We start from the raw sequence: 17,080 nt of genomic DNA on the forward strand, positions 1-17,080 counted from the left end.
CCCTGGCGGCCCTCCCTTAGTGGAAGGACACCCAGAACTTGATGAGTATCCCCAGATCTGATGACTCCCTTGCTGCCTCTCATTAAGGATGTGTCGCTCCAAGGGTGGGGCTGCCATCTGATGGACCTTCTAGTCCAAGGGACTTGGCCGGCCACATATGCGGTCCGCCACATCTATTGGTTGGAGTTGCAGACTGTCCTACTGTCTCTGAAATATTTTCAGAATGTCGCACACCACCACAGAGTCCTGCTTCGGACAGACACCTCAGTAGTGTCGTACATCAGCAAGGAGAGGGGGATGTTTTTCCCTATGTTGTCAAAGCTAGCGGGGGAGATCCTCCTTTGGTGTCTGGAACCAAGTGGAGCTAATGGCTCACCACCTCACAGGGATACGCAATTGTGCCATCTCGAGACATATTCGGTTTTAGAACACAGAGTGGCAGATCCCTCAGTGGGTGGTGGATCGACTTTTTTCGTCTCTGGGACGGTCCCCAGATAGATTTGCCAATCACTGGAATGCCAAGCTCCCAATGTACATGTCACCTCTCCCGGAGACAAGCGCATTTACCATGGGCGCTCTATCGATCTCTGGGAGTCCCATGGACGCTCTGTTTTTCCACCCTTCCAACTAGTGCACCAAGTGTTGGAGAAACTGTGACTCGAGTCCACCTGCCTTCTGACACTAGTGGTGTCCAATTGGCCAGTGAAGGTCTGGTCCTAATGTTGCTGGTGATGTAGTAAACTATTAGGGTTGTACAAACCCGTTTGTTTACCTTACCAGAAAATTCGTGGAACACGCCCAACTCCCCACAAGCTTCCGAGCGACCTGCTGTGGTGCACCGGAAACATTTGGGAGAATGGAAACTACAGGCCTCGAGTGCATGATCGCCCTGGGGTAGACCTCACAAGCAAGGCCTTTTCTTTTGGACCCGGGTATATTCTCTAATAGTTTCCATTTGGGGCTGTAATCAGTAATTAAGTCTTTATTATTTATTATTTCCACGGATTTTCTGGTAGGCATGATTAGGTAAACAAATGGGTTTGTACAACCCTAATACACACATGTAGTTTACTTCCATACTGATAACAATGTTTAAATCAAAATTAATTTGTGGTTACCATTAATCTTGATCAATTTGGGAAGTACGGTATTTATGAGTTTGTACATAGGACATAACTTAAGTATTATTCTAATCAAAAGAATTTTTCAAATTGTTTTATCAAGAAATGTGGACTCCTGAGGCGATTGCAAAAACATAGCCCCAAAAGTGTTAATTTCATATTTGACTGACAGCTAGAGAAAAATAATTTGGCTAAAACAAGTTCTCAACCTCAAATAAATACTAAAATAAATGCTTTTCTAGATCAGTTGTGTAGTGTAGTGTAGTGTCGGAAATGTGACACTAATGAAAATAGCTGACATGCCTGTTAGCTATGGGGAGATTGCAGAGCTGCTCAGGAACATTATTCACCATAAACAAAGTACTGGTCATGTATAATGGACAGAAAGATGCTGACTGAATTGATTGTGCCTCACAGCCCGTGCAGAACTAGAATGGGAATATTAAGGGGACACAAGTCTATCATAAAATTTTATTAAACACAGTTGGCAGTTTGTTGTCTCAGATGTCCATGTCTCTACATCTGACAAACTATCAGCGTTTGAATTACTGCCCAAGACTGGCAGCTTTCCAGTCTGGTTAGTGAAAATTTAAATTGAATTGTTTTGTGTGTGTTGACAGAATGTTGAATTTTTGTGCTGGTTCCTTGGAATGGGAATGGAAGTTATTTAAAATCTTTAATACAGGAAATGTTCTGGCAGGGCTGGTAACATTTGAAAGTTATCTACCCTGGTTTCAAATACTGCAACTACCCATGCAAATCATGTTCAAGTAGCTTCTCTGAATTTGTCAGCCAATTGGAGCATGCCTCACAACTCTAAAAGATGACACATGTTCTGATTTGTTGATTCTTAAAAAACTTGAACGTTATAATATAGTATGAGACAACTTTCGTACAGTGCATACGATGACTTGGTGTATCATTCAAGTGCCTAAGCCTCGATTCCACATTTATTCCAGTAACCCGGATGTGACATGCCATTAATACATCATGAATATTATCGATATACAAGTATACTACTATTAAATACTTATTACAAACGCCATTTGTATATAGGTAGTTAGTCAGATGTGGTTTAGGTCATAGCGAACACGACATTGCACAATTATTGTAGTGCTTTAAGTTCACTTCTAATGGAGCAAATAAGGTATTGATATGGTCTACCTTATTTCTACTTATGTCAACTACAAATTTTCAGCCTTAATAACAGCCGATTCCTTCAAAATTGTCCTAATTTTTAGTCATTCTGTGTGTTTTCCTTATAGCAGAATCACTTCAATACATACGTAAAGTGCTTAATTATTTGCTGATTGCTGAATATTTGTTTAAGTTAGATATCTAAATTAGAGACAAAGTGGGTCTACTACCAGCCAGTGACCCCTGGTGCCCATGTTCACCAGTTATGTCAACACCCATTCAGTGACAAAGTTCGTAAGAATTTTTTTACCTGTTTAAATTGGTCAGTTGTGAATTTAAAGATGCCCTACACATCGTTAGTTGGGAAGTTTCAGCGAAATTACTGAAAATGTTTGGACTGTGTAATGACAGTGTGCGTCCTGTGTGTTATACCTGTGTTGAGTGTGAGCATTACTCTCATTGTATAAATTGTGGTAATCTACCGTCGTGTTGCTAGGCGTAAAGACATCCATTGCCTGATTGTGATTTGACTGCTCGATTAGGACAAAATGCAGGGAGACCACGGCAGCTATCACACAGTGGTTTCTCCAGTCCTGTCCGAAGATGACCAAGTACCCAAGTTGGATTTTGGCTGAATTGAAATGCCTGCTTTCAGGTCTCCATCATCTGTCAACCTGGAATCTGTTAACACTAGTGTGACAGCACCAGCTTCAGGTGATCAGACTAGGTCGATCAATGTCTCTCACCGGTTGCACCACTATCCTCTCTGTCGATTGTGAAACTTCCATGGAGTTGCCAGATATCCCAACAGCAAATCTTCAAATACCAATCTACCATTACTATTATGTACCGGTATAATCCATTCTATTGTGTTTTTTTCATTAAATTAATTCTGTTATTTTCAAATGTTCTGTAAAACTGTAATGTGATCTAAATATTTTATTGAAAGAACAATCAACATACTGCACCACCAACCTTGACATTGATGCCCCTTACAGGATGTTACTAAGAGATCAGGTGAAAGCAAAGGCGATATAAAAATATCCTGCCTACTAGCTAAAGGGTCAATATTCCTCTGACTTGTAACTGAGCCTGTTTTCTATATAGATGTGTTTCAGGCGAGCTAAGACAAGTAGTAAAATTGTTACCCTTGAACTTCTCAGTTGACCTAAAGTTGCTCAAAATGGTTACTGCATGAGCTATATCAAGAAGTATCTCAAACACTATTTTTGGCGGCCCTGCACCTCAAGGACTTGTACCTACACATACCAATGCACCCAGAGCAAACCAATTTCTGTTAAGGCTTGTAGTAAAAGAACAGACCTACTAGTTCTCAAGTCTCAGGGTCTCTGGAATACCACTCACATCAACACATCAACTGGAATTAGTTGAAGACACCCTTCTGGACCTTTCTGCCCACATCGGAGGCTGACACATATTGGTGAGGTGTGACGTCTCAATGGTGGCCAACCTCAACAAGGAGGGGTCACAACTCTTGAAAAGTTTGACAGTGGAAATTCCTAAATGGTATTCAATACAAAACAAGCAAATCAGGGGGATACACAACACCATAACTGTCTTGCTATCATGGACTCAGACCGAATTGTTCACGATGCATCATCTCAAAAATATCCAGCAAAAGCCCAGCATACACTAAGATGAATAAAAATTGATGACACCAAAAAAAATTTCTATGTGTATTGTTGTGTTGAAATTAAGATTTTATTTCATTCAGAGATCAGATAAGGGGGAAGCTAATCTTCTTGGACAACCTGACAACTCCTGCATATAAAAGTGTTTTTTTTATCAAACCTGACTCAGAAACGCAAGCTCTCTCGCCTGATATTGAAATAGAGACTTGTACCAATCACAGCAGTCACTCTAAACAATTCATTGGTTTTATCAAAAAAGGGTTCCCATATCAAGAGATTTTAAGATTCTTGAGAGAATTTAACTCAGAAAGTTTGAATACACTTCTTGTTTATTGCTATTTCCAAGTACAAAGTAGCTCTTGTATGTAAACCATAGTTTAATAACAAAATACATACAGCTGGTATACAATGGACATTTTAGCTGATCTGAAAGGTATCTTTGAAACTCGCATAGCATTGTAATCATTTAAACACTGACAACTTTTTCATTCAAAGTTCTGTTGTAATGATTGCTGTTATGTTCGACATGGATTTACTATTGCATAATCCAAGAAATACAATTTTGCATGTTAAATTCAAGCAAAATGAGCTATATAATAGAGCATTTTGAATGCAAAGTTAACAATTTCATGGATTTTGTAGTATTTTCATTCTGGTTATGCAAATATATGTAAATAAGATATTATAAATAAAAAGAACTTGTGTCAATGGTTATTAGAGAAGTACATGATTTATACCAATCATCTTGGATTTCAGAACACAGGATTGGGAAGTACATGATTTATACAAAGTATTTGTGAGGTTTGGAACACAGTATTGAAAAAGACATGATTTATAACAAGCACCTTGAGTTTTGACACAAAATATATAATAAATAACATAGTAACTTCAGCTGCAAAAGGAATTGATCACGTTATTTTCAGCACAACTATTGTTAAAATTTTACAAAATTTATCAACTAATAAAAAGATAATTTTCAAAAATATAAAAACAAAATAAAGTGAAATAGAATTAATTAATTCTATAATAAAATTGCTAAGTATAAAGCCAAAATCAGTATTTCAATTCTATATATATTCTTAAGTCATAGAAGGGAAACCTGTCAGTTTCTAGGATTGCTCCTTTTGCCTTCTAAAACCATTCATAAAGCTTTAATGGTATTCTGGTACTATTATTTGATGGCCTGAATTTGCAAAAGAAACATACAATATAAATGTGTTTCCATTATATTGGATTTTGCAAATGATTGTGAGTTGAAACATGAACCATAGATGTCACTTTGGGGGAGGGGGTCTTGTACATCTTTTCTATACAGCAGTGGGCTAACATAAACCTCTTCTATTTTCAAGTAACTTTGTTATTTTTTTTTTTTAAATTATATTGTTATTTACAAGTATATCTAATTATTCCATGATATTTCAGTGCACTGTCATTAATGGAATATGTTTGAAAACAGTGGTCAAAACAAAAATTTACTAAATTTGCATATTCATATGCATTTTAAATAAATAATAAATCTCAGTCAAGTAGGAACTAATTTTAAAACATTTTTAGATGCTTACCTATCATCCGCAATTGGGGTCAAAACATTAGTCCCAGAATATTTCATGAATATTTCAGCAACTCTACAATTCATCTATTAATATGCAAATTAGTGTATATCTTTGTTTCAATTCTGATCAGTCAAATGAGTATTACTTAACAGGCACTTTTTTTAAGAGTTTGTAGATGTACATATGAGCATAACAGTCGTAGCAATTTTTGTAAAATTTATGCATTTCTAAAGATTTCACTTTCTGAATGTAAAAACGAACACAATTTTCTGGTAAAAATGCAAAAATAAAAATTTTAATTAAAAAAAATGGCCAAAATCGCTGTGACAATTTTGTTTCTCATGTTTTATTCTATATTTTATAATACAAAAATCAAAAAAAGCTTAGAAAGAACTCTTGTGCTCTAAGGTAAATGCCTTTATTATAATATACATGAATTCTACCCTGAAGTAATCAAAACTGCAGATTATCCAAAATCACCTGTGTACCACGTTTTATTGAAATTTGATGAATGGTACTCAAGATATCTGTAGAACACCTATACATTGATTAATTTATGCAAAATAGATAATTAGTATGCACAAAAATAAATATATATGGATTATTACAGAAATCTGATATGAGTAGTTTATGACTAATTATGTGGAACTAAAATTGGCTAATTAATATGCAAATGTAGTAATTTATATGCGCTGATTTCAACCAAAAACTAATCAGGTTTGGGCATTATCCTGTACCAAGTTTCATTGAAATCTTATAATTAGTTCTTGAGATATCAGTAGAACATACACATGTCTTACCTACGTTGTGAAGACACATATTGGATTAACAATACAGTTGCGTTATGGCAATTCAACATAGAATTGCATTTTAATTCAAGAAAACTCTTCTGTGCTGAGAGTATTGGAGATCCATTAAAATTAATTCAAAATTTAAGATTGGCCTTTCAAACAAGAAGCTTGGCAAGTAATAGTTGTGTGCACAACATAAAAACTATGTTAACCACATTATCAAAATTTATAATAATTACAGAAAATTCATTTGATTTTTCATCTGTGGTTTTTAGTCTAATTATTTACAGAGCACCTCTGCAACAAATTCAATTCAAATCTGATTTTTTTAGATATCAGAAATGGGCTATTGTTTCATTATAATCTGATGATTGATCCAAAAATAAATCATCATCAATGTACCAAGATTCATTGAAATAAGATAAGTACTTGAGACAAGTTGAAAAGCCGAAAATTGACTAATTGCTATGCAAATTAGGTAATTAATATGCATGAGACTTTTACCCAAAAATAATCGGGTATGTGCATAGTCCTAGATCACTCATGTACCAAGTTTTCATTGAAAAGTAATGATTGAAATATCAAAAGCTGAAAATTGACTAATTATGCAGATTCGGTGATTAATATGCAAATATTACAAACCTAAAACCAGTCAGGGCTGTGCATTGTCCTATGACATCTATGTTTCAAGTTTCATTGAAATGTGATGATTAGTTACTTGAGATATCAGTGAAAATGCCACAAATTTACTAATTGTTATGCAAATTAGACAATTAATATGCATGTATTTTTACCTCAAAATAATCAAATCTGCGCATTAGCCCAGAGCATCTACGCATCAACTTTTATCAAAAAACCAACATATGGTTCTTGAGATATCAGTGGAACAGACTGACACACACATAATACACACACACATATATAGCTTGATATGGTTTTTAAAAAAAAAGATCTCTTTAAATTTGATTGAGTTACATGTAGCGAAAAAATATCTGGTTATAAGGTGGGTACAACAGGTTGTCAAAAGTTGTTAGGCAATTCTGATAAATACGTTTTTTTTTTTAATGGTTTGAATACTTGCGATGACCTTCCCACAACATACTAGTTTTTCTCTTTCTTGTAACTCATTTTTTCAATTATCACATCGTCACTGTTGTTTCATGTCAGCTACACTCTTCAACATTCGCTGCCTGTGCTCCTCATTAGTGACTCCTGCTTCAATAAGATCACTGTTCATAATCGAGTCCAAGAAAACCACGCTGTCCCATCCATTATCCATAAGTCTTGTGACATACTGTGGTAGGCCCAGATTCATCAACCATTCTGAGATCGTCTTTGGCCATGTGAGAGTTTCATAATCCTTTCAATAAAAAACCAAATAAATCAATGTAATACTACAGAATACTATATTTACCATATTAAGTACATCGCCAAATGCTTATTTTAAACATAGACTCACCACTGTCAGTTACATTTAAGTACATGTACTTCTAATAGAACAAACACAGTATTTAACAATATAACTGCTAGTAATGATTAGGGTGGTTTTCCAGTGGCTATGCTATAAATATATTACGACTTGATATTTGGGTTTTATATCTTGTAAAACAACATATGCTATACTATCTGCAACATTAATACAGTCACTTGACGTGTTAGTTATATTCCTTATCAGATGCCTTTATTTTGCATTGGTTGCCTGCAGTGTTGAAAATATTAGTTATGCTCAAGTTATTAATTAAGGCTACATGACCATATATGTCATCTGATAGGTTAGTCATATATCTTGTCAGATTCCTTCAATGCCAGTATGCATATTAATGAGATCACATGTCAACCCACAATTTTTCTCAGGGTTGTGGTTAATGTGCATACTGTATTGGCATAAAAATTAACATAATATAGTTATATATTTTTAAGGAAATATGATTTACTGCATGCAGTGACACTAATTAGTAAATTAAAATGGGATATATTGCCAAAAATATATTGGAAAGAGATGGAGGAGATGGAAATCGAGGATACAGACGCTGGTAAAATTACAGTCTGTAAATAAAATTGGCAGTGATATATGGATAATATATATTAATTAGCTGTTTATAAGTAGCCACATTCGAAGAAACGTTTTATCCAGTTTTTATGGCAACTAATTTTTGACTATCATAACAATTGAAGATGTCATATTTTAATACTTTTCTTCACACTAACGATGTACAAATCACACAATCTATTCGCCACAAAATGGGCTAAAGTATGATGACTCATGGACGTTTATGAGAGCCGTTGACGTTGACTTACGACGTTGGGAACATGGAGACATTCATAAAATTTAGTCCATCAAGTTCAACGGACTATATCTCCAGAACTATGAGACACATAGAAATTCAAAGAAGCAGTTTCAAAGATCATTATCTTATACAGCAGCAGTGAAAAGATCATTCTCATAGAAAAAAGGAACACTGAGAAATGACCAATCCGGCAGGAGGTTCACAGATTGTAACCTCATCCCCTGAGCAAATATTAACACGAAACATATGATCGTATTCTGCTATATCCCAGCTTTCTGAAAACATATACATTGCCTTAACTGTATGCTTAGTAATGGGCGAGGAAAGTCCTAATCTCAATTAAACTATTACTTGTGTTTCCCCTCTCGCTACCTTAATAGCTTTTTGCATGTGCTGGTACTACAAGTAACACCTGAGTAGAGCAAAGAACTACTTGGTATAGTCACCAATTATGGGTATACATGTATTGAGTGCAAAGCATTAATGTTATGATTGTTTTGTCAATAAGCACTGCGCGATGTTTACAATAGTGCAACAATGTTTGCATTTTCAGTTGTCAGACACGGGTCGGGCACGTTCAGTCTGAAGTTCAATATTCACTTACAGATTTGGTTTGAAAAAAAAACAGTATGAGCCAATGGTCCTGTAGTATATTTTCAAACATATTGCAATTAAGGTGTCACAGGCAAGTTCATTTTCAATTAACTTCCTTGGCTTCCCTCTTTTCTTTTTTTTTTACAATGTACCTTGAAAACTTATCACCGGTGCACAGTACAAATGTAACCACTTGACTTGTCACTTTGTTTTCACTGATGTTGTTCACAAGGAGAGAATCAAGGTCTTCACTGACAGCTTTGCCAGAACAATATTCTCTCCCAAGCTGATTCACTTACATTTCTACAATTCGGTTCTGGTTTGCATCGATTCTGAATGAAATCGTTGTGCTAGCTGTAGGTAAGGCTAGTGTTGTCTTTGAACAGTAGCTTCCATATAAACAGATACATTGTTGCCCTATTGTAAACATCGCATATTTGCTCATCTTAAAAATCGTAATATTACCGTATTACTTTACACTGTAACCACCATTGGTGAGTGACAAGTAGTTGAACACTCTGCTCAAGTGTTACCGGTAGTAATTTGCATGTCAACAGTAAAACAACATGGCTGTTATTTATTTTAGATCACATGACCCAATTGATGCAAATATACGATTTATATGCATGGTTGTGTAAGACTAACTATGTACCAAATTTCATTTAAATTTGATGAAAGGTACTAAAGATATTTTTTATCTGTGGAACACTTATAAATTGGTAATACATAAGAATGAGAAAGAATAATTTGTGACATACACACATATGAAGAGTACAAACAATGTTCATAAAAGTACACCCCTCCCTTTTTCTATGATAGTGGTGTTGTCCATCTGACATTATTTATTCAAATGGAGATCAAGAGAGCCCCCCCCCCCCATAAAAAGGGGTTTCAGTTAAGGTCCTTATTTATTACGTAGTCAAGTAAATAAGAATCGTAAAAGGTATCAAACACTAATTTGACTGTACTTTACTACTGACCTCACATACTTCTTTATCATCTTCAGTGATGTCAACTGCTTTATTCATACTAGTAGGCAATGGTGGTAATGGTGGAAGGTTTCCTTGGCTCTGTTTTGGCGCTGGTGGTAAAGGCACAGGTGGAAGTGTTCTCCCAAGCATGGCATTAATACCTTGCCTTGGTGGTACTGGTGGCCCTGGAGGATACTCAAAGTAACTTGTATCATCATCCTCCTCCTCTGGCTCAACTTTCTTGGTGGTGGCAGCGATCTGCACATCTTGTGCTTGCTCAGAAGACAAGTTTTCTTGTTCTGGAATTATGCTGATGTTTCTCACAGGTAAAGGCGGTTTATGTAGTTTAGAAGATGGTTCAGATGCCTGCCTGTCAAAAGGTATATGATGGCGAACTGGAAGCATGGGAGGTGTAGCAATGTCAGATGGTACAGACGTTTTTCCCCAATGGAATGACTCATTAATTGCAGCTTCAGCAGCAGGTGGTTGCATGCCATAATGGCAGGAATAAGGTCTGTGTTTAGTTGATGTACTTGGTGGAAGTTGAGGTGTTACATCAAATGATTGCGATTGGAGAATGACTTTCTTTCGTGGTACTGATGGTGATGTATAAGCCTCATGACTATTAACTGTATCAACTGTGAGAAGTGATGCATCTTGTAAACATGGTGGATGAGACGAACCAGTCTCCTCGATTGAAACCAACTCTAGAAAAATTAACAACAAAAAACTCATGCAGAAGTGTCATGCAGATAGTAAGATTATATTTCTAATGTATGAAAATTCAAAGTTGAATAATTAAAAAAATATTGCTTATAAGTTTACAGTTAAGATGGAAACACAAGCAAATTACAGAACATATGAAATTTTGTACATGTATTGTATGTGATGAGATGGCTAATGGATGAATTATATATATTTATAAAATAGAACAGTCGGTTTCTGTCAACAAAGTAAGGCCTGCCATATGCAACCAGACATATTAATTAATAATACACCTGGGGTTATAATGTTCATTTAACATATATCCAGCAAACCAGATAACCGTTTAGCTGTTTGAATTTTGATTGTGCCAGATCAAACCATTATCACAGGGGATGTAAGTTTGAATACAAACAGGGAAAACATGAAAAGTTTTGTGAATACACAATATATAAATCATTTTACTTATTATGTTATTATTTAAAACACATGAATGTTATTATTTAACACAATACATTGATGAATGGTTTGCTTCCCCAAGCCACCTTAACTCCTAAATCAGAAATGATTTATACAACCCACAAAAAACAGGAGTATACATATAAAAATACTGGAAGGTGCCTCCCCGTCAAACTACAATAAATTTACATGTAAATGTCCCCCCGAAAGTAACATTTCACTTTCGGCAGACACATTTATTTCATTCACTACATATTTCAGCATTACAACCAACAATACTGTATAACAAAAAACAAAATAACAATTATAATTTTTACAGCATTTTGCTACTAAAAATGACTGTATTTGCTAAATCCCCTGTGAGTAGTTGATGGCCCCAATGATAATAGTATGACATGGCACGATAATATCTGACACCAAAGATGAAAGTTAATTGAGCTGACCGGTTAGTCACTCACTGGTTTGCTGACTGTTTTGCAATGTGATGAAAAAATATGGCACCTGATGTAATAACCAACTTGGTTTATAATATGGTTGAGAATTTCCAGAAATGCACATAGCATTTTGGTTTGAAAACAAAAAAAATATGCATTGAAGAGATAAAAGTCGGACTACATACACAGACAGACAGACAGACAGACAGACAACAAATAATGAATAATGAAAGCCATGAGCTATTATTGCAAGATGCATTGGGCAATAGGATCACCCTCAGTAATGACAAAACCTAAAAAGCATAAATGAAAAAAAAATTTAGAAAGTTTAAAGTAGCAATAAATCTTGATCATTTTCCTTCTATTTTTATTTTTCATAAAACATTTCCTGGCAATTTAGTGTCAATTTTGTGGCCGAAATGTGGACACTTATAGCATAGCATATACACAATATATTGACGTTGTACAATAAATTACTTGTCAAGCAAACCTCTGTGATTACGATGCAAGATGACAATTTACTGAGGCCCTTGGCAAAAAGTCAAATTCATTGCCATTTTGAGAAGCTAAATCTCTCTCTGACCACCTCTCGTTGATGATTTTATGTGTCATTTCCCATAGTATTGTGTGTCATGCATCATGATTTTCTATGATCCCCGCTCAGTGACCAATTTCAATGAAATGACGACTACTGTACAATCTGTATTAGAAGCCGCAGCTTCTATTAAAATGGTACAATGCAACAGAGGGGATGTGGCTTCTATTAGAGCATCTACACATATGAGAAATGGTGAAGTTTTGGTTCTCAATTGTTTGAAAAGAATGGGTGTAGCTTCTATCAGGGATGCAGCTTCTAATACAGATTTTACGGTACTAGACCCTTAGTTTAGAAACTATTTTTTATATGATATTGCTTTGTGTATGTTCTTGCATGTTTGAAACAATATTTTGGTAAGATTTGATTATATTTAAACAAAACAAAATGTCAAAATCTGATACATACCATAGCTTTTTCCTCTCCTCTTTGAGGTCATTGTACGTAACAGTTTTTCATCTGTCTTCACATGCATTTTACCCCTAATGTAACAAATAAACAAATGTAACAAAAAAAAATTCATAGAGTATAAAAGTTAATTACCAAGATATATGGTCTTTTTTCCGCTGATGACTTTCAATGTCAATGACATAGTCGGCCATACCCCAACAAACCCCATGGTTAGATAGCTTATTTCTGTGGTATACAATAATTAGAATAATAACACACTTACGACTGGGATACAAACAATAATGCAGATTTTATGATCATACCAAATAATTACAAGACTATGCTTACATGATTTTTCCTGTGACTTCACCAAGATGTGAAAGAGTAGCTTTGAATGACGATGGCAACGAACCAAACTTGAACTTCAATGCCAGCACACATTCTCCTATAAATTGGACAACCATCAAAGAACAATTAAATCAACATCAATGCTGCAGCCAAAGTAAAGTGCTATAAACATCATAGTATCTATAATCATCCTATGTGTAGAAATACAAAACTGCAGCCATACAAAAATGGTCATGTGGATTTGGACAACCAATCAACTTCTGGTTAGTCGTTATTCAACAATAGTTCTAGTACAACCATGTTTCCTTTCTGAAATGGCTGAAACATTATAGGCAAATAAAATGCAAAATTAAAATTTCACTGATCTGTATAATCTGATGTCCATGAGATCAGGTCAAGTAATTTGGCAGATGCCATTTTTTCATCAAAATAACACTGAGCTGGCATTTACTGCTATTGACATCATTTACTTGTGAATAACAAGACCACAAATAATTGATATAGACTGGCTCAACACTTTACTGTCATCACCAAATTGTTTTGTACACAGCAACGTTGTCAGAAAAGTAAATGCTGACTGTTTTACTGAGCGCTTCTTGGAACAATTAAGTGTTTGGAACCAGTTAGATCAAACTATTTTTTCTAAGGTGTACCATTCACCTAAATGGGGTAGTTTTACACAAACTATACAAGAATACAATTTCTTTAGTCTGAAAACTTTGAAATCAATTGAATCGTCACATAAATTTTTTATCAAACCTAGGCATTATAAATGGTTGTACATTTGTATCAGAAATTAAGCTAACTGGCAACAGAGTAGAATGGCCACAGCACCTCAACAGTATACATACCTTTTGTTTACAAGTAATGAACTGAGCATGAAAATTTGATGAAGTATTTGTGATTTGAATAGAGATATCAAAACTTCTCAACTATCTTGTGATGATGCCAACATGCATACTAATACTTTTTGATATCTTTGATACCTTGATCTTCGTAAATGATACATTAATGAATTTTCCCATTGACAATTATTAATAAGGATAAAATCACAGCAGTCCTCACCAAAATACTCATCACTGTCTTCAGACTTGACTGCAACAAAGATGTGCTGATCTTCAAGATATTCATAGTCTGGTATAGCTGGTATTAACTAGAATTAACATACACAGCAAGTATGTCACGCAGATATTACCAACCAGAAATAACTACTAGATTCTACAAGCATAGATTCATTTGTTCTCAATAAAATCTAATAAAGTAGGCATATTGAAAATCATATATTATGACATAACACCATGTGGTGCGGATGTTGGAAGTTATTTTCCCGAGCGATGCTACCGATATAACTTCCATACTCCACAAACATCAGAACAACGCTATAGCATAATTATAACATACATTATTACATTATGTTCTCAGACTCAGAAGTTTTGTGGCTCAATGTCTGAAGAAGCACATGAAAAGGCTAGCCCTCTGGTGTTGTCATTGTTTTACTCCTATGATGTACAGCACCAGACTGAGAAGGTGACTATTTATAATATTCAAGATACAAAAAAATAATGAAAAATTTTGACTAGCGTAAACACTGGGTAACAGTGTTTGACAATCAGCTATAATGAAAAGAGTTAAGGAAATAATCCCTATTGTTTACAAGTATATTTATACTCTACGTGGGTCTTTTAGACACAGCATATATGACAATGATGTAAGATATACCTCAGGTATTTCTTTAGAAGACCACCGAGGACGAGCCGAGCTGTCATGCAAACCACTACCAGTAACCCACTCTCTGTTGGCTTTACTCTTTTGTTTGCCTAAAATGAATGACCATGAAGCAGTCAGCTGTGAGCTCAATTAAACAGATCAGAACAGAATAGCATTGAATTTAACACTAGCAGGACATAAATGCAAAACTTTAACAATAACAATTCTACTTGAAAACGAATAGCCAAGCAGAGCTTCAGTTTGAAGTAGTAATGCATACATTTTTTTTGTCTCTTAACCTTAAGAATATAGTTGGTAATAAACTTGTCCTTGCTTGTATGTGGTAGTTACTTACAGCATCATGTCTGGTTATATATATCAGTTATTTATTATTACTAATCTAAAGAAGCTTATATGCACTTTCATGTGGATGGATATATAATGTTCACTGGTGATGCGATTATCGGTAAAACCTGACCACTTGGTGTAGTCATCAATGATGGTTACAGTGAGTAGGAAATAATAATAATATTATGATTGTTTTCCAGATAAACACTGTGTGATGTTTATATCAGTGAAACACTGTTTACACCTTCATTTTAAAACTGTCGCCATACATAAGCTAGACCAAGCCAGGCATGTTTAGTCTGAGATTTGATATACATTTATGGATTTGGTTTTGAAAAAAAAACAGTATGGTCATATACATTTCTCAGAGTGAGTGTGACCTACATGTTGCGATTAGGACGTCACAGGTGAATTTATGTTCAACAAGTCATTGTCAATGACACGTCCCCGTTCCGTTCATATTTGAGTGACATATACATTCAAAGCAGATCATGACCGAAATGCACCTGCATATGTACAACACATTGTACTAAATCTGAACAAAATCCATCCATGCATGACTGAGATCTGGTTCCGGAATTGTGAAAATACGTGATTTTAATGCATTTTCGGTCTTAAATGGCCATCATTCAGCTATTGTTAAGCGGATCATGAAACAAATGCACATATCTATTTGTGACATGATGCACCATGTGTGTGTGAAGTTTGAACTTGATCAATCCAGACATGTCTTGGATACGGATCCAGAACTGAATTCTTTAAGAAAATGGCCGCCAGTCGGCCATTTCAAACTTGATCCGGGAAAAAAAAATGACGTGCATCAAGGTCCTATTATGTTTAATGTAAGTACCAAATTTGAACGAAATCCGTCCATGCATAACTGAGATCCGGGTTCGGAATGGTGAAAATGTGCGATTTCAATGCATTTTCGGCCTTAAAGCGGCCGCCATTTGGCTATCGTTAATGGGATCATGAAACAAATGCACATACATATTTGTGACATGATGTACCTTGTGTGTGTGAAGTTTGAACTTGATCAATCCAGACATGTCTCGGATACGGATCCAGAACTGAATTCTTTAAAACAAAATGGCCGCCAGTCGGCCATTTCGAACTTGATCTGAAAAAAAAATGATGTGCATCAAGGTCCTATTATGTTTAATGTATGTACCAAATTTGAATGAAATCCGTCCATGCATAACTGAGATCTGGGTCCGGAATGGTGAAAATGTGCGATTTCAATGCATTTTCGGCCTTAAAGTGGCCGCCATTTGGCTATCGTTAATGGGATCATGAAACAAATGCACATACATATTTGTGACATGATGTACCTTGTGTGTGTGAAGTTTGAACTTGATCAATCCAGACATGTCTCGGATACGGATCCAGAACTGAATTCTTTAAAACAAAATGGCCGCCAGTCGGCCATTTCGAACTTGATCCGAAAAAAAAAATGACGTGCATCAAGGTCCTATTATGTTTAATGTATGTACCAAATTTGAACGAAATCCGTCCATGCATAACTGAGATCCGGGTCCGGAATGGTGAAAATGTGCGATTTTGATGCATTTTCGGCCTTAAAATGGCCGCTATTCGGCTATCGTTAATCGGATCATGAAAAAAATGCATGTGCATATGTCCCATATAATGTGTGATGTATGAGTGAAGTTTGAACATAATCGGTCCATGCATGTTCGAGATACAGGTGATCACGGATGGACGCACGGACGCACACAGGGCAAAACATAAGTCCCCGTTTTTGGACTCCGTCCGAACGGGGACTAATTAGCTTCTTTGGCCTCCCTGATCACAAAATTTATTTACACTGTTCCCATAAAACTATATTTATTGCTGGTGTGCTGTGCCCCTCCTCTATGAATGTAGCCACTTGACTTGACTTGCTTGCACTGTGCTCATCTGGGAAACCATCATAATATTACACTCAATGTAACAATCATTGGTGACTATGCTGAGTAGTTGCTCCGCTTCG

At 35.6% G+C, this 17,080-nt stretch overlaps 1 protein-coding gene across 1 annotated transcript in view; it reads right to left on the reverse strand.

Annotated features, from left to right (window-relative positions):
* Nucleotides 1-3,946: 3,946 nt before the first annotated feature.
* LOC144353989 (phosphatidylinositol 3,4,5-trisphosphate 5-phosphatase 2A-like) overlaps nt 3,947-17,080 on the reverse strand; it is a 49,730-nt gene continuing 36,596 nt past the window's right edge. Inside the window, exons 20-25 of the mRNA XM_085501975.1 lie at nt 14,755-14,852; nt 14,101-14,188; nt 13,036-13,132; nt 12,706-12,779; nt 10,117-10,814; nt 3,947-7,614 (exon numbers count right to left, since the gene is read on the reverse strand). Coding sequence (XP_085358101.1) covers nt 7,402-7,614; nt 10,117-10,814; nt 12,706-12,779; nt 13,036-13,132; nt 14,101-14,188; nt 14,755-14,852 — 1,268 coding nt within the window. The 3' untranslated portion in view covers nt 3,947-7,401. The remainder of the gene's footprint in view (nt 7,615-10,116; nt 10,815-12,705; nt 12,780-13,035; nt 13,133-14,100; nt 14,189-14,754; nt 14,853-17,080) is intronic.

The sequence above is a fragment of the Saccoglossus kowalevskii genome, chromosome 1 (assembly GCF_978046115.1).
Source record: "Saccoglossus kowalevskii chromosome 1, keSacKowa6.1, whole genome shotgun sequence".
Taxonomy (NCBI): domain Eukaryota; kingdom Metazoa; phylum Hemichordata; class Enteropneusta; family Harrimaniidae; genus Saccoglossus; species Saccoglossus kowalevskii.